We start from the raw sequence: 26,244 nt of genomic DNA, 5'->3' as shown, positions 1-26,244 counted from the left end.
AGCACCGATCACTAGTATTCCACAATTAAACCTACAGAGCCTAGGCGCAATGGGAGGACGGTTAGACCTCCAAATTGTTTGAATCTTTATAGTGAAAAGTCAAATAAAGTATAAGAGTTCTACATGGTCTTTGACTCTTCAGATTCAGATCCCAACACCTACCAGGAAGCTATAGTAGATGTAGATGTTGATAGATGGCTTGATGATATGAAAACTTAAATGAATTTTATGTTCTTCAATAGTGTCTTGACTTTAGTGGATCCACCTGAGGGTATTAGACTCATTAGGTATAAATGGATCTACAAGAGGAAGAAGGGTGTCAATGGCAACGTGGAACGATTCATAGCCAGACTGGTTGCTTAAGGTTACATCGAACATGAGGGTGTGGATTATAATGAAATTTTTTCTTCAATCGTGATGTTAAAGTTCATTTGGATTTTACTATCCATAGCAGCATACACTATGAGATCTGATAGATGGATGTCTAGACAACTTTCTTAGATGCATATCTAAAGGAGGACATTTATATGTCTCAGCCAGAGGGGTACACTTCTCCAAGATAAAAGAACAACGTGTGCAAATTACTATTTCGTATTGCTTCCGCCGCTGCCGCTATCAGTGCATGCTCTCTCCTTCCTTCTCTTCATTTTGTGGGTGATCTACCTCGTAATTTCTTTTTCAACCCACTCTTTTGCATCGGTGATTTAGAATGTTAATATCTGTTTCGGTGATTTGCTCAGAAATTTTATGTTAGAACAATGGGTTATGGTAGCACACGAAGCTGGTTTCAAAGTCCTTGTGCACTTGCTCTGTCAGAGTACAAAGCTGGTTACTGTTCCGACAACGTCTCAATGGTGAGTTTAACGTCTCTTCTTGAAACCGACGAGGGAAGAACCGATGTAGCCATTGAAAGTTGAAGCAACATATTGTAACTCAGAGCTCAAATTCAGAATGGAGGGAATGATGGGACCCCATGTACTATATTACCTAGGGGTGTCAATGGGCCGGGCCTGCCCTAAACCCTAGCCCAACCCAACCCTGCCAGGGCCTAAGATACCCTCAACCCAGCCCGACCCTGCTAGGGTTTCCCCTAGCCCGACCCTAATTGACCCTGATTGGGTGGGTCGGGTAGGGTCGGGTTGGCCCTGATTGACCCCACGAGAAAAACAAATAAAGTCTGAAATTTTGCAACATGTGAAACTGCACATAAATCAAGCAACTAGAAACTGCAAGTGAAAAAGGAGTTTATCACCTTACCAAAAAAAGAAAAGAAAAGAAAAGGAAAAGGAATTTATGAAATAAGAAGCCAAATATATTGACTGCAGTGTTATTATATAGCTAAATATCACAGATGTTTCTGCTGAAGCTATGCCACCTGCTCGAGTGCATCCATCTCAGCTCCACCAGCTCCAAACCCGCAGCTAGCCCAACAGCCCCCACTTCTTTGGGTCCAGAAGTCATGTAACCACCTGCTTTTCACTGCAAGAATATATCACAATAAACCAAATGCAGTAAAACCAATCCCTACAACATTATATTCACACAAGGGTGCATCATATGTTAAATCAAGCCCATCTGATCCTCTTTTTCTTCTTTTCTTCTCCCCTCTAAATTGATAGCCCTTGTAGAAATTATCTGTACCTTGTCATCCTTAACCAAGAGCTTAGTGAGTTAATTCTCTTTGGTCACTTTTATGTATCGGCATGTCCTTGTTTCCAATAATATTAGGATGCAAGAACTGTCTTCATAATCAATTCCTTTTCTCCCTAGCTTAAGTTCTGATTTTCAGATCTAACCTATTACTACCTTTTCTGAAAATACTTCAAAACTCCCCAATCAGATAAAGGCAAAAAATTCCATTCCAACCATACTGAACTCTTTCACAATCAAAGAGACAGTGCTCTATGGATTCCTCATTTGCTACAAGGATAGCACCACCTTAGTGATTCTTCTTATTGGCTAGGCTTTCCTTAGAACCTCCCATAGGAACATTGCAGTTCTGAGTGACACAGGGAGACCCAAGACCAGAGTAAAGGGTTTTCAAGCTGGCGGTTTTGCAGGCAATTTTTGAAATCTGGCTGGTGGATGATTTTGCAAAGATTTGGATGATTATTTCTGAATTCTGTATCATTTGAAATGCAATGAAACTGAGACAACTTTTCACTACATATGCAGTCAGTTCAGCAGCAGCCTATAGAATGGAAGCAGTACAGAGGAGATATTTAAGCTATTTGTGTGTAAGAGTAAATTGTACAAATGCTGCAAATTGAAATCTTAATCTACTAATCTAGGCATTCGGTGTGACCGTGTGAATGTATGAAATTGAAGCAATGGCAAAGTGATATAGCCAAAAAATCTAGACTAAGAGAGGATGAAGATGAGAGATGTACCTGGAGTAGCAGTGAGACAGCTCGAAGGTTGCAGAGAGAGAGCTTGAAGGTCGCAGAGACTTTGGGGTCTCAAATCGGCTGAAAGAGGAGGGAGACTTTGGGAGTTTGGGGTCTCAAATTGACTGAGAAGGAAGGAGACTTTGGGGTCTCAAATACCAACCACCTCCAAACATTTACAATCTTTTCCCAGTAATGTAATGTCGACTATCAAGCCAAATCCATTTGCTTGTCAAGTCGCAGCGCGACGGATAAACGCACCGTTATACGCAACGGTTAAATCTTAATCGTGGAACATTTTACCTTTAATCCTAATTGTTGATGGTGCGAAAGAATGTAATCTGCTACTACTGGCTAAACCGTTCACTTCTTTTTCACTGAGCACCATCGCCCACTTCCGTCCTCCCACCTCTGCCCTCCTTGCAGTTTCTATTCTCTCTATCTCTCTGCCTTTGTAGCCCTCTTCCTTTCTCCCCTTTCAGAGGGTAAAGATTGTTGATATGGGGAATTGCTGGGGTGCTCAAGCTAAAGCTCAATCTCAGGTTTCTCCATTTTTTCGATTTCTCAACTCTATTGGGCAAAAATTTTGTTTTTTGTTTTTTGTTTTTCCAGATTTGAAATTGTTTCCCTTTTTTTTTTCCCCAGATCTGAAACTGTAGTTTCAAGTCTGCTCCATATTTTCTTCTTCTTCCTCTTCAAATATTCAGCTTTCTTAAAAAAAAAAGCAGAGGTGATCTCTTCCAAACAAAGAGAGAATCAAGGATTAGAAAAATGAGAGAGGGAAGGAACGAGGGTGAATATTTATTGATCGAAGCCTTAAGTGGGCTATTGATGTTGTTTCACCGAGTTCTGCTGAAGCATGAATTTTTTTTTTAAGATTTGAGACTGCAGCAGCCAACGCAGCAAAAGGAAAGGTAAAGTCTCATTGGGTCCCCCAATTGCCCTTATACTTTGTGCCTTCTTCCCCTCTTTTGCTATAGTAATTCTCACACAATCCTCACCCCAAACGATGCTTTCCCATCTCTTTCTCTCTCTATCCCCTGTTCGTCTTCCCAACTCCACCCCTTGAAACCCTCGGCGAAGAACGAATGAGGGCGAATAATAAAAAATTTGAAAACCCAAATCTACCGTTTCAGATCTGAAAACCAAAACAAAAAATTTTTAATGTTCCTATCCGGTGATTTTTAACGTTCACAATGGCTTCAACTCCGACGAAAGAATGGGGTTGGGATGGAGTTGCAGTGGTGGGAGGAGAGAGATCCCAGGTAGGTCACCGCCGGAGAAAAGGGAGACAATGACAGGAAAGGATAAAGCTGTGAAACCTGTTGAACAGATTGGGTGGGATTATATATCCAACAGTTAAGATTAAAATTAAACTTTTTAACAGTAGATTTCAAATGGTTTGTTTAAGGTTTTTAGCCGTAGCGTTACTACCAGTCACTCATTTTAATTTTCATAAAAAAAAAATTCCATTTGCTTATCAGTTACAAACATCACGTGGTTTCTATGAAAAGTTGAGAACAGAAGTATATGCATTTGTTCGTCAGTTACGAAAGTAATAAACGTTTCCTGTCCAACATCCTGCTCGGGCTGCATGTATAGCGTTGGACACAGTGAGACGGTCTTCTCACGTCTCAATGTGTTTGTTTGGCACCGCACATGCAGCCCAAGCGCCCAAGTAAGGTGCAGGACGAGAATCCTTTTGGAAATGTATTTTGCTTGTGAGTTAGAAAAGTAAAATTTCACTTGCTCATCAGTTACAAAAGGTTGCCATTAATTTAATTGTCGGTTATAAAAAGTAAATGCCGTTTTCCTTGTCAGTTACCCCTGTGTGCTCAGCTCACACCTTGTGTGCAACCTGAATTCGGATGTGGAAGAGTTTCTTGGCGGAGTAGTAGTGAAATACAATAAAAATTTAACCTCCTAAATGGCTAAATGTGAAGGGAAAATCAAACGAAAGGGAAGGGAATTTAGATTTCTGTTGTTGGTAGAGTATTACTGCATTTCTTGACATCATCTTCATCACCAGTTCATAATCTTAAATTCTCCATGGCAAGATTCAGTTTTCAGTTTTCACTACCGGGTTCATGTTCACCAGCGTAGCCTTCCAAGTCTCTTGATCCAAGTTCTAACAAACAAACGAACCGTGAGGAAGAGGAAGAGGAAGAGAGAACCTAAAGATGTTGTTTACCCAACGGAGATTCTTCTCTCTCCTCGAATTCCTGACTCTGCTGCTGCTCTCCATCTCTCAATCAACCTCACCACACCCAACTCCTGAATTCCCATGTAAACCTCCACAGCACAGCTCCTACGACTTCTGCAACACCTCACTCCCCATCTCAACCAGAGCTCAATCTCTCCTCTCTCTCTCCTTACCCTGGATGAGAAGATTCAACAGCTCTGCAATAACGCATCACCAATCCCGAGGCTTGGCATTCCTGCCTACGAGTGAAGGTCTGAAGCCCTCCATGGGATCGCCGACAACGGCCCTGGTATTTCTTTCAATGGTTCGGTCTCATCCGCCACTGCCTTCCCGCAAGTGCTCGTCACTGCAGCATCCTTCAATAGAAGCCTCTGGTTTGCGATTGCCTTGTGGAGGCAAGAGCGATGTATAACGTGGGTCAAGCTGGGTTGACATTCTGGGGACCCAATATCAACATATACAGGGACCCAAGATGGGGGAGGGGACAGGAGACACCCGGAGAAGATCCCATGCTCACCGCTGCTTACGCCATCGAGTACGTGAGGGGTTTCCAGGGAGAGAATTGGAACAGTGATGGAAGCAGAAGAGAAGATAATGGGGTGCTGAAAGGGTCTGACGACAGTTTGATGCTCTCTGCCTGTTACAAGCACTTCACAGCCTATGATATGGAGAAGGGGGGGGGGGGAATTCAATCGATACAGCTTTAATGCTGTAGTAAGGTCTCATCTTCCCCTGCATTTTTTTTTTTTTTTTGTTTGTTGTCCATCCCTCTTGAGGTTTGTTTCTGAAATTTTGGGTCACCATTGTGTTATCATTTCCGCAGGTTTCACAGCAAGATTTGGAGGAAACGTACCATCCGCCATTTCGGAGCTGTATAGAAGAAGGCAGAGCAACCTGTCTGATGTGTTCCTACACTGCGGTAAATGGAGTCCCTGCGTGTGCACGGAAGGATCTGTTGCAGAAAGCTCGAGAAGATTGGGGATTCAAAGGGTATTTTTTATAGTTAATGCTTGCGATTTTGCCAATAAACCCAGATGGAATTTTGTGCGAAATCAGTCATTGCGGTTGGAATTATTGCATTTGACTTGATAAAAAGAACTAAAATGCAGGTACATCACCTCTGACTGTGACGCAGTGGCCACCCTCTATGAATACAAATGGTATGCAAAGACCCCAGAACATGCAGCTGTAGATATTCTCAAAGCAGGTTCATTTCTTCTGCATCTCTGAGGCCTGCAATCTGTGGCAATCTAATAATAATAGTAATACCTTTCACCAGCTTCACAGAATTGACTCCATTGGGTATTTCCATGACCAGGAATGGATATGAACTGCGGAACATACATGGTTCGTCATACAAAGTAGGCAATTGAGCAAGGGAAGATCCAAGAAAGAGGACATAGATAGAGCTCTCCTCAATCTGTTTCCAGTTCAACTGCGTCTGGGTCTTTATGATGGAGACCCTATCAAAGGCCAGTTTGGGAAGTTGGGACCCCAGAATGTTTGCACTCAACAACACAGAGAATTGGCACTTGAGGCAGCAAGGCAGGGCATTGTACTTCTGAAGAACGATTATAGGTTCCTGCCACTGGATAAAAGCACTGTTGGGTCTGTAGCAGTCATTGGCCCTACTGCACACAATACAAGCATCGTGGGCTTGGGAGGTCGCTACACAGGTTTGCTTGCCTCCGTGTATCTCGATTAGCAACCAATTACGCTTGTGGACAACTAAACTATCTCTGTTTGGAACTTGGATTTGGCTTCTGTGGTTTCAGGGTTTTCTGAACTTTGTAGGTGTTCCTTGCAATACTATAAGTTACTTTGAGGGGATTAAAGAATACATAGCGAAGACTTCATATCCTCCTGGCTGCCTTGACATACAATGCACAGTTTACAATGGGTTCGATGAAGCCATTCAAATTGCAAAGGAAGCTGATGTTGTAATCGTTGTTGTGGGGCTGGACATGTCCCAGGAAAACGAGGATCTCGATCGAATGAGCCTTTTGTTGCCTGGTAAACAGATGGACCTCATATCTGCCGTTGCTGATTCAAGTAAAAGACCAATACTCCTTATCCTCACTGGAGGTTGCCCTCTTGATGTCTCCTTTGCCAAAGATGATCCTCGTATTGCTGGCATTATCTGGGTTGGATACCCAGGGGAGACCGGTGGGCAAGCACTTGCTGAGCTCATCTTTGGAGAATTCAATCCAGGTTAGTAATTAATTAACCCATTTCTTGTATCCATGAGATCGACTTACAGTACAAAACACAAAATGACGAAATCAAGAAAATTGCTCACATTTCTGTTTGTTTTTTTGGTGGTCTGAGATACACAGGTGGAAGGCTCCCTATGACCTGGTATCCAGAGTCATTCATCAATGTACCAATGACTGATATGAGTATGCGGCCAGATCCTTCACGCGGTTACCCTGGACGAACTTACAGATTTTACAATGGAGATAATGTATACAGATTTGGATATGGATTGAGCTACTCCAATTATACTTACAGTTTCTTATCAGTGCCTAACAAATTAAGTTTGTTGGGTTCTTCCCAAAAGCATCACAGCTACAAAGTTCGCACACTGAATCAGACAAGAGATGGTCATGAATATGTTCCTGTGGATGAGGTGGAGTCCTGTGATGCATTGAGATTTCAAACAAAGATATTGGTGACCAATAATGGGGAGATGGATGGGAGCCAAGTTGTACTGTTGTTCTCCAGAATGCCTGCCACATTTAGAGGTGCTCCACAGAAACAGCTTATTGGATTCACTCGCTTGAATACTTTGTCCCACACTGCAACTGCAACCAGCATCTTGGTTGATCCATGCAAACAACTTAGTTCTGTCAACGAGCATGGAACAAGAATCCTGCCCTTGGGAAGTCACATTCTTATGTTAGAAGGCTTAAAGCATTCCATCTCCATTCAAACTTAATAAAGCTTTTGCCAAAACAAAAAACTTAAATTAAGGCAATTTGATTCATACTGAAAGGGTCTGGAGATTTTGGCCTTTGGACATTAGAACGATATTCGCTCACTATATATTGTATTCTTCTTTGCAATAGAAATTGCCTTGGAACTCAAATTTCAAGGTATATAAGGAAAAGAAGGCTAACCGGTCGTGTGGTTAGTGTGGTTCATGTGCCTAAACACAAATCAATGTCTTTGCTCGTGAAAAGACTGTTCGGTCTTCATTGAAATCGAAAATCGTATCCAAACAAATGCCTCTGTGCGTAGTTTCATTGGTTACCACACTGGTGTAGGGGCTACACGACTGGTTAGAATTCTCTTGCCATATATAAACCAGAATCATCTCCTATCCTCCATCTCCCAGCTTTCCTGAGCCAAATTCATCAGAGCAAAATCCAATTAAGAGAACATGAGTTTAACTCTCCTTGAGGCCTACTTATCCAAAAAATAAAATTTGAATGCTTAACTTTAATTTACATTCACTAATGGCATTGCCGGGAACAGTAGGATAAGGCCTTGAGGGGTAATTCATATTAGGCTCAGTTTGGATCTTGAGAATCCATACAGCTGGGAATGAGTGAATCTGTAATTAATTTGTGGCTGATTGGTAGTAGACTAGTAGTAGTCTAAATGGAAAATTATAATCCCATTTAGGGTGGCATGGTTTGGCTCCCGCATCTCTTTTGTTCTTCCTCAAACTGATCCTCAATTGCATCAAGTTATCCATAGTTGGAGGAATCTCTTTGCCACAAGTAAAAATGTTGGAAAGGAAACAACAGGGATAAGCTCATTCAACCGTTGGAAGTTGTGGAGGGCAAGAAATGAGTTGATTTCCAATGGAAAATCATGGACTCCCCTGGGGGTTATTACAACAGGGATAAGCTCATTTGTCTGATGCGGCACTTTCAAAAGACAAAGGTGGGCTTGGGCATGTCATTCGAGACTCTTAAGGGATTCCCTGTTATTGTCATCTCTGAACCAACATCCTTTTCTTCGATCCTACAAGGAGAAGCATTGGCTTTGAGAGCAGGCTTGTTGATCGTGACTTTTTAATAGTATAGTGGCAATAAAGAATAGATTTGATCTCTTTGCTTAACCATATTAACAATCCCACCCTACAGAGGTTGTTAACATTGTACAGGATATAAAACACTTATCAAACTATCTCCAATCCTGTTCTTTCTCTTATGTTTCCAAAGGGAGATTACCCGCATGGCTGACTCCTTTACTAGGAAGGCCTTGTCTTGCGCTTGTCAGACAAGTTGGCCCATTTCCACTCCCTAACTTTCTGGTCTATGTAAGTCAGATTCCGAGCATTTTTCATGCATTAATAAATAAGGTCCTTGCTACCTAAACCAAAATACCATTCCCCACGTTGTACAGTGTGTGGGGACACCCCACGCCACACCAATGTTTTTTTTTTGGGTGGGGAGGGGGGGGACGGGATAGTATCGAGCCCACATGTTCAAGAGGGGAGAGAATACAAGTATACAAACCCTCACCCCACCCCCACCACCCAACAGTCTTTTATTTAATTCATATTTTCACCTGCACATGTTATTTTGTGCGACACCAATTCTTCATTGGAGATCCAAAAGGAGAGAAAAGGAATAATCTTATGGACTATAAAGCAAATAGTATTGTTCCCTATTCCCCCCCCCCTCCCCACCCTCCACCTCTCCAACAAAAGGAAAATTTTTGCTAAAAAAATCTTGCTGTTGCTGGCACAGAAAACATGCCATTCAGAAACATGTATGCAATTCTAACCCTGTTATTAATATCCAAAAATAAACAAATAAAACTAACAAGCCCCTGAGAATGTCAGTTTTCACTGCATTAAAGAATCAATGCCTACCACTCTTTCTGAATGGCACAACTCTGTAAAAGAATCTTGGTATCGCCTCACAGACCGGCATTTGTTTATACTAAATGAAATGGGAACCTTGATAAACCACTTCCCAACAATGCTATCATGGGTGAATTAGAATCCAACTCGCCAACCAATCAGGCTGATGAATTGGGAACTCCCTTCTCTGTCTGATTCTCATCTACAACTTCACTGGGGGGATCAGGGCCACTGGGAATCTTTCCTGGATAGTTAGTTGTGGAGGAGTCTGATCCTTGCATACTGCAGGAGTGCAGGTCATAAGAAATTATATAAAAAAGAAGGAAAAAGCAAAAAAAAAAAAGAAAAGGTATAATTAGTCAAAATAATAGGAAGTGATTAAAGTGCTCTCTAGATTGGCTTGCAACTTCTACCAAAAAAAAAAAAGATTGGCTTGCAACACTCACCATCTGTCGGCAATCACGATGGAGCGGAGCTCACAATTAGCAAAGCTGCAAATGTAGTCAATACAAGTCATGGGTCAGTCCCTGATTTGTCATGAAGAACCAGAACATAACACAGCAGACACCCCCTTCCCCCAGAAGAAAAGAACGAAGGCAAATACATTATGTCTATGTTTTTGCACGCAATGCCACATGGTCCGTTTAGGATCAAACTAGGGGGAAGAAAAAAACAAAGGCGGCACCCGATCGCAGTCCAATCGATTGTATATATTTTCCTTATTTTATTTTCTCAACTTCTATATTCCTCCCCAGAAAGGAATTACTGGCTTTCATCAGATCCATTTCTACAGTGGAAAGAGTCGACATCCATTTTTATTTAGTGTAGTGTGTTCCTATTTCTGGGTGTTTCTGACATGCATTTGATTCAAGCTTCATAGTAAAGACAACCAACCAAGAAAGAATACTGATATGAAGCACATAAATGCAGCATTCTTCTTCTTTGTTTACATTTGAAAAATGGGGTAAAAAAGCAAAGATCAAGTAGAGACCCAACAAAAAGCCACTACCCCCAACAAATCACATATCACCACCCAAGTTCGCGGCCACTACCCCCAACAAATCACATATCACTACCCAAGTTCTCTAGTTTATAGTTGTTCACCAACTAGTTTCAAATTGCATATTTAACAATAATAGTGTATGCTAAAAACATATTCTAGTAAATATGGATTCAAGGCCATTATGTACAACCTAAACAAAACTGAAGTTCAACACTCACTGTTTGCAGATCTCATTTTTCACCACCGCATGACAGTCATTTCCAAAACTAATTAGGGTGTGAAACAGGAATCCACTATGGGTAACAACTGCAATCTCCTTCTCTTTTAGTGTCAACAACCTGTAAAGAAATGGTTGAATCCCATTTTTATCAGTTCCTTGTATGATAAATATCTAAAGAAATCATAAAATTAACCACTGAGAATGGCACCTAAAGGGGGAAAAAACACATAGAAGGGAGCTGGTCTTCCAAAACTACTGGTCTTCTGATTCATTCCAAATGAATGTAACAAAGGATTTTTTGGTATGATTTTTACACCTCAGTAAAAAGAAGTTCTTGACCTTGTACGTTTTCAGAAAACCAGAGGCAACCAGGGGAGGAGGGGGAGGAGAAAAGTCAAGCTTAGAAGAGAAAGCAGAACGAGTTATCACCAGAAATGTAAAATAATAGTAAATTTTATTAAACAATGTGCATTTAAGTACATAGTCTCATTTGCCATTGTACAAAAACACCATGCCACCCTTCTGCCTCACCTAAGTGTCTGTTTTTAATAGTATTCATCAGCCTGAACCCTATGTTATAGAGATGATAAAGGCATTCACCAGTTAATAAACTTCATTCCCCTAGCTCCAACTTCTTCATTTGGCTCTCGAATGTCGGCCTTCCACAAAATGTCCTCATCACTTTCTATCTGAAAAGAAATTCATACATTATTTGAAGCGACACACCATACAAACTAAACTATAATCCAATTTTCAGTAAACAAACAATGAACTATTTTAATAACTGTTGTTCTTATGCACTTGTCATAACACGGTACTTGCCAGGGAAAAATCGATTGCAGGAAAAAGAGGCTTATATTCCGTAATGCTTCTTCTCTTATCACATGGGTGAACGCCCTGTAGTCAAGAGTACACATAGTAGAGAAGTTAAGGTTTCAAGTGCAAAGTAATAATTACCACTGGTATACATGCATATCCATATACAATATCCACTCAACTCACTTAACTTTAGCCCTTCTCACAAAAAATGTGATAAACTTTACGTATCAAGGGAAACTGAGAAATTCCCAAGTAGGTATGGAAAAGACCAAGATAGCTCAGTCTGGGTTGGACAAAACTTTGAACAAGATCTTCTCTGTGTGTCCAACCAGCCCACTTCTAATCCAGGTTGACATGTTAGAACCAGCTTCCTCCTTTGGGCAATTCCATACAGTTGAGTTAATTAATGCAAAAATATAATTTTATTAGAAAGATAAAAACTTCAAAGCAGGGCCCGATTTAAATTTGGACCAGGATTTAGTACTAGGTTGAGTTGGGCATTAATTTTTTTGGTTTATTTACAGTAATGGGCTAGATTATAAGGCCCAAAAAGTGGGGATTAAAGGGGTACAAGAAATTAAATTATCCTATTTTAGTGTGTCCCATGATAGTTGGATAAATATTTATCTTACGAAAAATTTTGTAACCAAAGTGGTGAAAAAGAAGTTGTAACCTTACTTTTTTGCCCTTTTTTATAACATACTTTTTTTTTTCATTGAGGATAAATCCTGTCATTTCACATTCGTACTTGAAAAATGTGCAAGACAATGAGAGCTCTTGATAATGACATAATAACATCTCACTTTCAAATTATTTAAAAAGAAGGTTACAACTTCACTTCACCACTTTGGTGGCAACAAGAAGCACCTATCTTATATTTTATTCAGAAGTTTTTAGTCTTTAAGTTGGTTACTTAGTTTAGCAAATTTAGAGTCCAGAGCTGTCTAGTTAGGAATCTTAGTAAATGAGATAATCTAGGTTTTTTTTCTGTTTCTATAAATAAGCAATGTAACTGTTAGCATTATTATGGAGTTTTTTTTATTAGTTCAAGCTGGATCTTCTTTCTTTACTTATTTGTATAATCCAGATTGAAGGGGAGTGTTGGAATATGTAATCCAAAATACCGTGCGGGTATTCTAGTCCTTTTGGGGTAGTTTAATTCCTATGTTATTAGGTTTAAGTCACTGCTCTTATAGAGACAGTTAGTTAGGGGTAATTATGTCTATAGTCGGCTATGTGGGTTTTAGTCCCACATTGCCTATTTCAGTCCCTTTGTATTTTCCCCTCTATTATAAATAGAGGGGCTTACCTATCAATGCATATAAGTTATTATTTTCTCTCATTCTCTCTTTTCTAACCCATGATTCTTCCTCTATGGTATCAGAGCTGATCTGATCTAGGTTAGAAAGAAAGAACAAGACCTTCTTCAATCAATCGACTTCTCCCTTCTTCTCTCTTTCTCGGCTTCTCCTTCCTCTGGTAAGGGGACAGCACTAATGAGATAAAAACCTTAACCAATGATTTAGTTGCTGCCCTCCTCCATTCTATTGATTTTTTTTCATTAAAATTCTGTTGGAACCATCTTTGCAATTTGGGGCTTTCCAGAATTTTTTGGAGATCTGATTTCTATCACTAAAGATGGCTGATCCTCCCTTGTTGGAGACTCCTATGCACCCTTTTCCAGCCCCTTTCTACCCTATTCCATTGTCCTCTTTCCCTTTTTTCTTTTTCTCCATCTTTCATTAACCTATCCAGCCTCCATACCCAAATCGATCCCAACTTGTCAGGGTTTTTTTCAAAACCCTGACTCCAATCGATTTTGGGGTTTTCCTTTTCAGATGCAGCTGATTTTTTGGGGGTGATTCCCTACTACTATATGCCCCACTCGTCCTGAATTTGGACCATTTCTGATGGCTGGATTAGTTTCTACAGCAAAGCATCCTTAACCTTCTAATTTGGTTACCTGTCACGAAACCCTGACAAAACCCAGACTCCAGTCGAATTGAAGGTTACAGATTTCAGATTTTGCTAATATTTGGAGGGCTGATTACTTTCACTTCAAGGACCAACCAACCTCAATATTGCACCTATCCAACTTTTTTGAAGACCCCTACCCCAATCGATCTCAGCTTTTCAGGGTTTTCCAAAACCCTGATAAAAATCAACTTGGGATAGGGATGTTTGCTGCTGTTGAAGTGCCTAGGAGGTGGTTCTAACATTAAAAGAGAACTCTCCTACATCCATACAAGGCTTGAAGAAGGTCTATTTTACTGCAATGGTTGCTGCCCTGTTCTCCTGCGATTTTTTGGAAGCTCTCCCCTTTGAAGATCAAGTCTCACTCTTACTGGAGATTGTTCACCTTGGAGGTTCCATTCTAGCAGTCTTGATCAGCATCTATTGCAAGTCTACATCAGCAATTGAAGTCCCCTTTCCCTAAATCGATCTCAATTTCAAGGTTTTCTAAAACCCTGACAATAATCGATTTTAGGGTTTGGGCTGTCCTATCAATCTAATTTTTTGAGGAGAGTATTATACATATCAGAGGAGTATTCAACCCAAGTTTCAGCATCATTCATCGAATTATTTTGAACAAATTCAGGTTCACACTTATGGCTCGATTTCATCATTTATCAACCTATTCTTTTACTTGTTCCTATGCGGCTAGCTGCTTCAACTACCTATGGATCTGTTGAGTTATTTATCTTATACTTGCTGGTTCTATTGAGCTTTACTACATACCTTGCTGGTTCTATTGATTGGTTTCTGTAAGCATGACTGGTTGACATGTTACTGCTACCTTAATGAGGACTACTGCTGCCCTATTATTGAGACTGAGTATCCTACTATTGGAGATCGAATTTCTTTCATTATTGAAAAGTCGTATCTACTACCCTAGAGATCAGCTTATTTGGGATTACAACAGTGTGTTCCATGGTTATTGGTTGCAACTACGAACCTATTTAGTTGCGTGAAGCTTTTCTACTGGTTCATATCCAACTAACTTTAGGAGCTTGATCCTAGCATTGGTCACTAATTCAGATCTGATCCAAGTTTTTTGTTGAAGCTTATTACATCAATTCTGCCCATATATCTTCATTAGTTCTATTTAGCATATGGCAGTTTATAGTTTGGAATTTTGCACACTGGTTCTTCCTTGTGTGAAGCTCGATCAAGTTTTGAAGAATGATGCCTTCCTTCTAAAAATCAGACCTGTTTTTTATAATTCAGATCTGATCATTGGAGATTGGTGTTTTTGGAATTAGTTTGATCGATTAAAGAAGGTTGATGATTATTGTGTTGCATTGATTTTGTCCATGGTTCTTTATCCCAAGGCTTTTTTTTCACTTCACCACCTCCCATACAATACCTTTGGCATATACTCATAACCACTTTGGAAGTTTATGGTATTCTCTACATAGCCATTTCTTCCTTTTCCATTACCCTTAGCACCTTTTGGAAAATTCTGGAATATTATACTTTTGCACTATTTCTTACATCATCTCCGTTATGTCCACGTGTACTACTACACGTGAGGGGGAGATTATGTACACTACACCTGCAACCATTGTAGAGAGCAGAACTTGTAGGATGTTTGGTGCAAAATATAGAAGATCAGTCTTCTCCACCATTGCTATTGGGTATCCTTCATTATTGGGTTGAGTTTGCCATAATGGAAAGATGAAGAGTATTGAAGATGTTTGGTTATTGCCTGCCTATATGAGGTTCTACAGTTGGGTTGATCATTTCTACTGCCTGATTTATTTGTTTCCGCTACTTGCTGCCCTAGTTGCTTATCTTCAAGATTATCAGTAAGAGATTCATCGCTGGACAACTGTTAAAGATTGGTGAAAGTTTGCTGATCAAGTCTGCCCAGGTTTTGAAGACCTATTTTTTTCAAGTTCTTGAAGGTTTATTTGGGAGCTACATTCGTCTTGAAGCTGGATTCTACTACAACTTAGTTTTTTCCTTTTTGTTGAAGTTGGGCATCAGTGCCTTGTATGCGCCAACTTGAGGGGGAGTGTTAGCATTATTATGGAGTTTTTTTTATTAGTTCAAACTGGATCTTCTTTCTTTACTTATTTGTATAATCCATCTTGAGGGGGAGTGTTGGAATATGTAATCTAGAATACCGTGGGGGTATTCTGGTCCTTTTGGGGCAGTTTAATTCCTATGTTATTAGGTTTAAGTCACTGCTCTTATAGAGACAGTTAGTTGGGGGTAATTATGACTACAGTCAGCTATGTGGGTTTTAGTCCCACATCGCCTATTTCAGTCCCTTTGTATTTTCCCCTCTATTATAAATAGAGGGGCTTACCTATCAATGAATATAAATTATTATTTTCTCTCATTCTCTCTTTTCTAACCCACGATTCTTCCTACAGTAACCAAACTCCCTTCTTCAATGATTATGATGATTTTTGGAAATTGGAATAGACTAGTTTTGTATAGAAATTGCTCTCTCTTTCTCACTCTCACACCTGATCCTATCTTATCTCCAATATGAAAACATCACTTTTTTTCCCTTTTCATTCCTTCTCCTTCTCATCTACACCAATCGAAAGCTAGTTTCCCTATTAATATTCTCCATTTATTTTATACTTTCGACCTCCCTACGGTAAGCCTGGCTCCCTATATTTTCTCCTTTAAATTTCTTCATCGGTTTTTATTATCATACCATTCATACCTAATCAGATCTGACCACTGGATCTAAGACTGGATCTGCCTAGCATAATCTCCCAGATTTGTAACTTTCTTTCTCTACAGATCACAGCCTCATATCTCTCTTTGGGTCCATTAATCGCCGACCAATCAGATCCCTAAGATCTGATCGTTCCTGCATGACTTATTAGTTGAAGCTTCAAACTTAAACCAACTAAACAAATGTTTTAACTTGAAAACAAAATCAGCATAGTATTTCACATACTTTAATATACCTAAATTGCAGACTGAGTTAAGTTAGACTCGGTCATTATGATCACGCTTCAGTTCAGATGAAACCTAAATGTCTGGACCTGTGAACAAGTGCCTAACGCACTTGGTAGATTGTGGTGTGTGAAAGCCCATTGCTACCAAGAGGTCTTGGGTTCAAGCCTCTTGGTTCACATCTTCCCTCCCCCCTTACCTACCAAAAAAAAAAAAAAACAAACCCAAATGCCTGGACCTGGATTCGAGACAGAAGATTCTTTGTCCAGACAGAATTAAATCCAGGTCAGGAAAACATTGCCACCCCTAATTGCAAGTACCCAAAACCATGAGTTAAAACACTTCTCTCCACCCATAGAAGAGATTGTCACCCCCTCAGCACAGAGACTACCAACTTGTTCTGAATTTTTGTCAGACCAAATCCCTAAATGTTTTCAGGATTAGAGACCAAAATTGCAAAGAGTTGGAATGCTTTGGTTATGATTTCTGATAATTCCATAATCATAAATTGAAGAACAAGACCAAGAAATCAAGTGAGGCTCACCGGAAAAAAAAAAAAAGCTTATGCAACAGTGGACTCCAGTTGTCTTGTACAATTGGTAAGCCCAACGCATGTTTCACCAGGCCAGGTGGGTACAGATTAAGCATTGTTTTAAATGGGGAGTCCAGCATTGGCTAAATGGTGCCACCCCTTTGCCATCCCCGCCCTGTGAATACATATCTTACAAGGGAACATGAAATCAAGTTTCAAAGTGCTCCAACTCTGAAAAGCAAATGAACCTGTCTTACATGTGGCCTTGAAGCCTACAAACCAAAAACCTACCCAAAATAGTTGTCTAAACCCAATTTCATGCTGCAAGAAATATTATCATTCAAATCTGCCAGTTATTTGCAGCAATGACCCAGATATCTAAGAAATACCTGAGTTGATCAATATCTGCCAAATTGCCAAAGTGGACTCTTTCACTGGTCGCTTCACATCAGTCTCTACCCCAATAACAAAATTTCTGGAACTGAAATGAAACTTGCAACCTCATGGTGGGGATGCATTGGCATCGAGTTTTGAAATGTATATCAGAATTTCAAAGCCAGCAAATATCACATCCCTCAAGAGCAATCTATGACCCCTATCTTAAATTTAGAGCACCCACTCTTAGAACCATTTGGGACCTGCTACTCTACAACAACTCATAAGTAGAATGTATGACATACCAAGTGTTCTCGACAAAGCTCCACTGCTACAAAAGGCGGGCAATCTATACTTGAAATTGCGGGATGGTCACTATTTCCAGCCTTTGCTACCATTAGTGGAGGTGCCTGCATCCCATCTGCTGCATAGTCCTCCCCACCAAATACTCCAACAGCTGTTTGCATTGTCCTGAAAAGCAGATAAGCAACCTATAGAGGGTAACAATGGGATAACAAAAATAGATATTTTCTCTGTGACAAAGCCCTCTACAAATATAGAATTCATTATATCAAAATAATTCTACAACAAAAATGTCAAAGTAAATAAAATTACTATAGGTATACCAACCACTAAACCTATATGGGACCTCCAAGCTATTTGTGCTATGAGAAGAGGTCAGCATGACACTGTCTTGCAAAGACTAGCAAGACAGGTGTCATATTGCCTACTGATCTATCAAGTCTCTTTTAGAAATTAACATATTGTGTAGCAAATTAAAGCTTTGAAAATAGTTGAATAATCAATGTATTTGAGAAACAGTAAGACAGCTGAAAATGCAAGGAAGAAGTACATTACATGCTGAGCTGTACTGTCAAAAGTCAAAACACAATACATAACTTGATGTTTAAAAGATACGGATGACATCCTAACTATCCAACAATAAGATTTTCTTATTTGTTAATCGCATCAGCCTTCCTTGTTGCTAAAATCAAGCCAGCCATCTTGCTAAGTCTATTAAGAGATCTGTCTAGAGAACCTCTTCACTTACACTTCCCAATACGAGAACTTGTAAATACACTTGAAAGTCATCCGAAATACATTCTGACAAATCAAACCTTTGATGAGTGCATCCATGTGTTGCATGCAAGCGCATTGTCACGGGCTCACGGCCTCAAACTCCCCTCCCAAAAGTCCCATATTGCTCACTTATGGGGAAGATCTTGAGCATATATAGTGGGATCGTTCCTCCCCCTAACATTGGGGTGGTTGGGCCAGGCCCGTGGCAATGGTATCAGAGCCAAACCCAACGATGTGGGGATTTGGTGCGGGGATACTATGATGTGGGTCCCACATGGGTGTGTCAATCCCCTTTGGCGAGGGCGCCAAAGATTGAGTGGGGGAAATTGTTACGGCCTCAAACTCCCCTCCCAATATTCCCACATCGCCCACTTATGGGGAAGATCTTGGGCATATATAGTGGGATGGTTCCTTCCCCTAACAGATACATTTTTGGGGTGGTTAGGCTAGGCCCGTGACAGCGTGCTAGCATTTACATGATCAAACCAGTACATGACTTAACAAATTTTCCAAGCGTGATACATATTATTATTTTACCACTCAGGTTAGTTTGGAGCAGGGGGAGGAAGGCAATCTTCTAGTGTTACAAAGCAATGTTCAAGGTTTAGCCGAAATTTCACAAAATATTTCAGTTTCACAAGATGTTGAAATGAAAATCCATGCCATATGGAAAAAGTACAAGGTTTTGGTTGGTGAAATTTCGATGAAATGTGTGTGGTTTCGATACATTTCAACTCAAACGAAATGGGTTTTTTACAATTACCACCCCCAAAACTTTGATATCTACTATTACCCTCCCAAAAACTTTCAAACAATTGTTACCCTCCCCTCTTGCATACTAATAACAAAATGACCCCCACCGTTACAGATCAGTAACGGAGGGGGTTAGTAGTGATATTGTACTGTTGTCATGAATTATATATGACCAAAATACCCTTATGTCTAAACGAAATAAAACAAATCTTCAAATGGGACCTTCCTCCTCACTTCCTCTTCACTTCACCTGCACTTCATCCTCTTCACTTCCTTTTGATTTCCTCTTCACTTCACCTGTTGCAGCAAACCGGATTGGGTTTTTTTTTTTTTTTTCAATTCTATTAAACCTTTCAAAGGATAGGTTGCAGCGAAAGAAGAAGAAGAGCGATGGGCAATGAAAGGAGCGGGTTGCAGGGAAAGAAGAAGTGAGGAGGGAGTGAGTGAGGGACAGGGGGGGTGGGTTGGGAAGATTTGAGTTGTAGGGGAAGGAGGAGGAGAAATAAAAAATGGATTTGTATTTCGAATAAAAAACAAAACCAGGGAGAGAGAAGTTAGAGATAGGAAGAATAGTGAGCGTTCTTCGTCTTCTTCGCAGAGGGGGTGGGGCAGTTTTAGACTTTTAGTGTAGCTTTGCTCCACTATTACTATTGTTGCTCGTCACTCAGCTGCTTTGCCATGTTTCGACTTCCGACTTCAGAGTTCAGATGGTCTCTGTTGTGAGTCACAAAATAGAGCTGATTCGTATTCATGTGTGCAACAGAAAAGTTGTTCATATCCCATTAGATGCACAATCGTTTCTTATTGTTTCTTTTTCAAGATCAAAGAACTCCCACTTGACAGAGATTGATTCGGTTATTATGGGCCAAGAACAGGGGTGGTCACAAATTGAGGGCCAAGGTATTGGGTTTCCATCGATTCCGGCGGTGCTGCCTACACTTGGAGGTGGGGCGAGGTTCTAGGGGGATTGGGAGGAAGAAAAGGGGGTGAGCAGGATTGCAAGAGAGGATTTGAGGAACCATGACAGCTACTTCAAAATTGGTCTTGGCAAGGGATTTGAGGATTTCAGGTTCTGGTTCGTAGTGGCAAAAGAAGGCTGGAGGTGTTTTTTCTTCTTCTTCTTCTTCCCTTGCACATGAACTCCCATTCGTCTCCCATCATACCGCATCTGGTTTCCACTGGCATCAATCGCATAGAAGAAACCATCTTCTCCAAACGCTGTAGAGATCGTTAACCTCTAATTTTAATTCAGGGTTTTGATCTTTCCTGAATCTGAATCCACCTTAACGTTTGAATATTTTTTTTCAAACCCTAACTTCCTGAATCTAACTGAATCCATGGAAATGGATTTTGGTGGTTCTGTGTTTTTTTTTGGCATGTTTATCTCATTTGGCTTGGTTTGAATCAATGAGAGTGGTTAATTTATCATTGGATAGGTCATTTTTCACACCCTAACTTCCTTTGCTGGAGAAGGAAGCCGATGTTTATGTTCCTCCGATGTGCTGCAAGTGATAAAGTAAACAGAGAAAGTGAAGAGGAAGGGTTTGGATGAAGGGTATTTTGGTCATATATAATCCGTGACAACAGCACAATGTCACTACTAACCCCCTCCGTTACGGGTCTGTAACGGTGGGGGTCATTTTATTATTAGTATGCAATAGGGGAGGGTAACAGTTGTTTGAAAGTTTGGGGGGGGTAATAGTAGATATGAAAGATTTGGGGGTGGTAATTGTAAAAAACCCAAACTTTTAATATAAAATGTATAGTTTCGAACGAAATGGGTCAAAATTTTGACCCGTTTTGTTGGTTTCGCTGGTTTCGACTCTAAAGTTTGTGGAAACTTTTGTGATTTTTTGCCAGATCACTCTAATACAAGCGTGGAAAGAGTTCTTGCGCAGTAGTGAAACACATAAAAAACAACAATTTGCTGCATTTGTGGAAGTTTTGTGCAAGATTCAAAGTTATGTGGAATAGGCCATATTAGAGAATGTACACAGCAGTGTACAAAGTATACTACAAACCTAGGTTCCAAAGTCAAACTGCCATTTTGAGTATTTTTTTTTTTACAATCTACGGGTTTCACTATTTTAGAAGGCCTAGAATAGGATTTCCTAGAAGTTTTGGGACCTAATTTGACCATTTGGCTTCAAAACCATCCATCGGAACCATCCATTGAAACCTTCCAGGTTTGAACCGAAATTTCACGGTTTTGTGAAATATTTCGATTTTGAGCCTAATCGAAACCAAGCTCGAAACCAAAACCGAAGCTTGCAACCTTGCTACAAAGTTCTACTACAATCACGTAGCAGGATGGAGAGGTGAGAATGATTCTTTTTATTAATCCATTTTCCAATTCATTTACTTGATGGAGTAGGTCCAGTACTTGATTACTTATTTCAAAATAACCACCACCAAAAATTGCAACGTCTCAAGAGGAAGTCTAGGAGGTAAAGCCAAGTTCTAGTTTCAGATAACAACAATCTTCAATGCTGTTAAAGACTACTCACGATATGGAGAGTGTTCCTATCGTGTTTTATGTTTAGTTCTAGAGTTCTATTTAAATTGTGTTTATTGGTGTAATCATTTCCTTTATTATAGTCATTTACTGTCCTTGTAATTGAGATATACTCTTAGTACATCTCCTACTAAGAGTCAATTTCCTTTCTTATACATATTGGGGAGTCAAGAAGTGCCATATAGCGAAGCTATGTGTTGTAGAGATGAGGATGTTAAGATGGATGTGCGGCAAAACTAAGAAGGATAAGTGAGGAACGAACATATTAGAGCTGATGTGGGAGTTGGCCTGATCAGCGACAAGCTTCGAGAATGTTGTCTGAGGTGGTTTGGCCATGTGAAACGGAGGCCTGGGGACGCCTCAATAAGGAGAAGTGATCTGATGCCGATTGAAGGAGCTAAAAGAGCTGGGGGCAGGCCTAAAATGACCATAGGTGAGGTTGTGAAGAACATATTTGTCAAGGCGTCGACTGGGAAACGCCTAGGCGTCCAGGTGCAGTCCGGGATAACCGTGACCGTGTATATATATATATCTTCGATGCCGAAATGTCCGCTTCAACCGTTGTTTCACCTCCCTAAAAGCAAAGTTGGTTTGACGAGCGCAGATGAGGAAACGGGAGCAAGAAAACCAATAATCTCTTTCTTGTCCTTCTACTTAAGGGGCAAAGAGAAGCGCTTTTGCTACTGAGAAAGCGAACGGTCAGCGCGAAGGTTCAAGACTTAGCCGAGCGTTAGCGAAGCGGAACGAAGTGTCGGTAGCAAAGCTGACAACGCAACGCGTTAGCGAAGCATAGCGAGGCGCTTTGAGTTAGCGAAGCGCTGTAGTAGCGCCGAAGCCCTAAAAGCTATAATGCTGAGCCAAGGGCGCTCCCCTCTTCATAGAAAATGGAGAAATGAATTGATCGATTCATCGGATCCTAGGTCGGGACTGACAAGGCTCGAACCCGCAGCTTCCGCCTTGACAGGGCGGTGCTCTGACTGATTGAACCACAATCCCAGAAAATTAGGTGTATAGCCTTCCTGAGTTGGGAAGCAAGAACAAGTCTCTCTATTTTTTCTTTCGGGAGCAGAGCAGTCAAAGCATGAACCAAACCAAATGATTGTTCTAAGATGGCTAGTCACGCCCCATCAGTTTTTTTATCGCAAATTCTTTTATTACCTTGTTCTACTCGGGCTCCTAGGCAACCTAGGTGGGCGGCTTGGACGCCTTGTTCACCTTGTTCGCCTAGTTGGTGTCGCCTACCATTTGGACCCTCTCCACCACCTTGGCTCACCGAGACGCCGTGACAACTAGAATGACATGCTTAGTCTGGCTCTTGTGCCAAGTATGACCTCAAATAGAGCCTTTTGGAGGGCAAGGATCTACGTTATCGACACCATGTAGCTGAGATTTTCCTGATTTCCTGGGCTATCCTCTTTCCTCTTACTTTCATTTTTCATTTTCCACTAATTTTTTTTATCCCATTTCTTCATTTTTAACCTGCATTCCTCTTCATTCTGCTTGTTTTTGGAAGGATCCGTGTAACCGACTTACCGACCTCATTTAGTTGGGATAAGGCTGAGTTATTGTTGTTGTTGTTATTGTTGTTGTTGTTGTATACATATTAGAGAGTGACCATGATAGGGAGGTACTGAATCCTATCGTGGTCCCTTGTGATCTTTTCTTCTTTCATGGTTCTCTCTCTTTTCTTTCTTCTTTCTGCGATCCTGGTATTCTAGATCAAGTTTTGTTACAAATGCCAACCAGAGATTACAAGAGGGAAAGTTTCCGAAATACATGTTGCTTGATCATCATTAAATAGAAGACCAAATTTCTATAACTTGCAATGATATAAAGCTGTTGAAAATAATCTGAAAAAATCCTGGCAAATTGATACCTTAGTAGAGGAGACGTGATAACTAAATCAATCCTTTTGGCAAGTCCAGATGCATGAACATGCTTGCGCAAATTATCAACCTGTTAAAACACCAAGGGGGGAAAAAAAGGCTTTTTCAGGCATTTTCTTGAGGGTCATAAGCACATTTTAGACGTAGCATATGGAATTCTATTTAAATAGAGAGACAAAGACCATAATACCTCAAAGGTAACCAACTATTTACCTGCTGCCATCCCAGAGGGGTAAGTTGTGCATCAAAAAGTTCTTGAGATAGGTATGCTTTAAAATCCTTATCACCTTCTACATTGTGAATCCCTTGTGCATGTCTCACCTGGATACATGGGTTTTCAAACCACATATGAATTTTATTAAAGCAAAGAAACAAAGAGGACCATTTTTGACGTCCTCCAGATCAAATGCAGCAGCTTCACAATCACAAACCATATAATTGAATTATAATGATACACAAGAGAGAAGATAAGACTGGCACAAACCAGGTGCACAGTTTTACAGCGATGCAATGGAAACAGAGTAGGGCCTGCAGTACCATCCATATCTGCAATGCATGCAAAGAAAGTCCTCAGAGAAAGGAAACATAACAGAATCAGAAACTGAAACCACCCACAAGAATTCAAAGAAGTCACTACATAGTCAAAGTACATGCTATCTCAAAGTGTTCTTTTTCTGCAACAAAATATACAAGCAATGGTTAAGAACAGTAACACCACAGAAAAGCATATAGTAGTTTAAAAGACTGTCAGTCAAAACTTCAAAAATGTTAGTTGTAAGCATTGGAGAATTTCAATACTTGAATTTTCCAGGCTAACATAATTTATTTTTGTTTTGGGGGGAGGTTTGGGGGTGAAGGTGGTGTGGTTCATTAAAAACATGAATCGAGTCTCCTTTGTTGACAATGTAGAAACGAAAACCTATACACGATGCAGAAAACACAATGAAACAGAAAGAAAAAAAAAATCACACAACCACCATGCAAGGATATACGTGGGTCACCAAGGTGCCTACGTCCACGGAGTGATGAAAGCAGTTTCACTAGCAATGGAGAAAAAGGTTACAAGCTCTCTTCCTCACGCCTCTCTGAGTCTACAAAGAATTCCCAGTAACCTTGATAACCCCCATCGCTACCAATTTATAGGGAAAACGAAGACATACAATTTCCCAAACTACCCCCATATAAACCGTAATGTTCCTCAGGGACTACCGCCCCCCCCCCCCCCCCAAACCCCCACATGGAACCCCCAGCTCAGCAAGGCCCAAGAAAATATAGGAGATCAACCCAAACTATAGAATACAAGACATCACGCTCAACAGGCAAAGGGAACTAAACCAAATATCTATGAAAATATTGGACAACCCTATTTGGGACAAATTTCTTATTAAAAGTGCAATAGAGGCTATTCCTTCTGCCACTTATTAATGAAAATATAGGAGATCTTGGTTCAGATAATTTTTTTAAAAAACAAAAAAATTGAAAGACAGAATAAAATTACCAAATTGACAAGGAACAAGAATCTCTTTAGTAAGAACACTTAAGGAACAATTGCAAGAGATGCGACCTGCTGTGACCTGTAATAAATAAGAATAGCATTCAGATACTCTCAATAGAGTTGTGAATGACTCATATTTGTAAATGGGCTGTCTATTCTAGTCCACCACTCCATACTTCAACCACCTTCCATTAGCCCACATCTGCCATAAATCAACAACCATATCCACAGTTGCAAGGCTAATGACTCTGTTTATCGTTTTCCATGTAGGAGATTTCGAGGTAATAGAAATAGATTATGGGAGCCAGGTTGAAGCAGACACCTTTCTAATGCTTAAGTTATTATCATCAACATAGTCAGCAAAGAGACAACAAAACAGGCCCACCAGATACTTTGGGAGAATGTGTAAAACTTAATGACCCGCTTTTCAAAGAGACAAGCAGATCTACAGCCTAAAGAAAAAAAAACAGATAATAGCTGAAGAAACCAAATCCAAAGAATAGGGAAGGGGACACCAATAGAAATCAAACCATAACCAAATCTCAACAGCGTAACTCCAATGAAACACCGTCATGATCGTTAACAATCTCATAACATTTAGAGAAATGTCAAAAGAAATTTTAAGTAATCAGGTTACGAATATTGAGATTTAAAAAAAAAAAAGAAACAGGAATATTTCAATTTGCAGATCGGAATCGCCAAATCAAACGAAACAATTGCATGACAAACGTCCCACAACAGAAAAGAGCAGCAACTAAACAAGAAAATGCCGTAGAAATAGAAAGTACAAGAACTTCATTAGCAGGAAAGAGATAGAGAGATCGGACACGGAGGTTGGGAAAATAGACAACAATAATAATTACCTGAGAGACTGGAGAAGCAAACGGAGGTGGCGCGATCCGTCGTCGATGGAGATAGTGCTGGCGCAGAAAGATAAACGGAAGCTCGTCTGGTAACTTTGGATTTGAACCTGGAAATGGAAATGGGAATTGAAAATACAGAGGTGGAAGGGGCAGGAGGGATAGGGAACTTGAAGGTAATGGAAGAGGAGGAAGAAGAAATGGCGAGATGGGATCCGACAAGTGCCATGGATTCTGCTTTTTAAATTCCTTATTATGGATTGCTAAATTAATTGGACAGTGTGGCCGTGTGGATTCGAACCCTACTAACACGGTTACGCCTCCCCACCTACTCTGAACCTCCACGTAATGTCTAATGCCTACCTCAGAGAGTC

At 40.3% G+C, this 26,244-nt stretch overlaps 1 protein-coding gene and 1 pseudogene across 1 annotated transcript; one reads left to right on the top strand and one right to left on the bottom strand.

Annotated features, from left to right (window-relative positions):
• Window positions 1–4,567: 4,567 nt before the first annotated feature.
• LOC122658804 lies at window positions 4,568–7,670 on the top strand (annotated as a pseudogene).
• A 1,578-nt stretch (window positions 7,671–9,248) lies between these two features.
• Window positions 9,249–26,015, bottom strand: LOC122658803 (phosphoglycerate mutase-like protein 1). The gene is made up of 10 exons (XM_043853925.1): window positions 25,874–26,015; window positions 24,000–24,061; window positions 23,729–23,836; window positions 23,506–23,585; window positions 17,587–17,752; window positions 11,455–11,529; window positions 11,233–11,321; window positions 10,631–10,750; window positions 9,856–9,900; window positions 9,249–9,691 (listed from the first exon to the last, which is right to left on the bottom strand). The coding sequence occupies exons 2-10, from the start codon at window positions 24,057–24,059 to the stop codon at window positions 9,568–9,570; spliced, it is 867 nt and encodes a 288-aa protein (XP_043709860.1). The 5' UTR covers window positions 24,060–24,061; window positions 25,874–26,015; the 3' UTR covers window positions 9,249–9,567.
• Between the last annotated feature and the right edge of the window lie 229 nt (window positions 26,016–26,244).

This window comes from Telopea speciosissima, chromosome 4 (genome assembly GCF_018873765.1).
Source record: "Telopea speciosissima isolate NSW1024214 ecotype Mountain lineage chromosome 4, Tspe_v1, whole genome shotgun sequence".
Classification (NCBI taxonomy): domain Eukaryota; kingdom Viridiplantae; phylum Streptophyta; class Magnoliopsida; order Proteales; family Proteaceae; genus Telopea; species Telopea speciosissima.
The sequence above is the reverse complement of the archived record's forward strand: the minus strand, read 5'-3'. Positions and strand labels throughout refer to the sequence as shown.

Bases quoted from the DNA above. Each gene is read 5' to 3' on its own strand.
- LOC122658803 (XM_043853925.1), bottom strand. From the start codon at position 24,059: ATGGATGGTACTGCAGGCCCTACTCTGTTTCCATTGCATCGCTGTAAA. The intron at 23,586-23,728 runs GTAAATAGTTGG...GTGTTTTAACAG, and splicing joins CCCCTCTGGGATGGCAGCAG to GTTGATAATTTGCGCAAGCA. The intron at 9,901-10,630 runs GTGAGTGTTGAA...CTACATTTGCAG, and splicing joins AAAAATGAGATCTGCAAACA to CTTTGCTAATTGTGAGCTCC.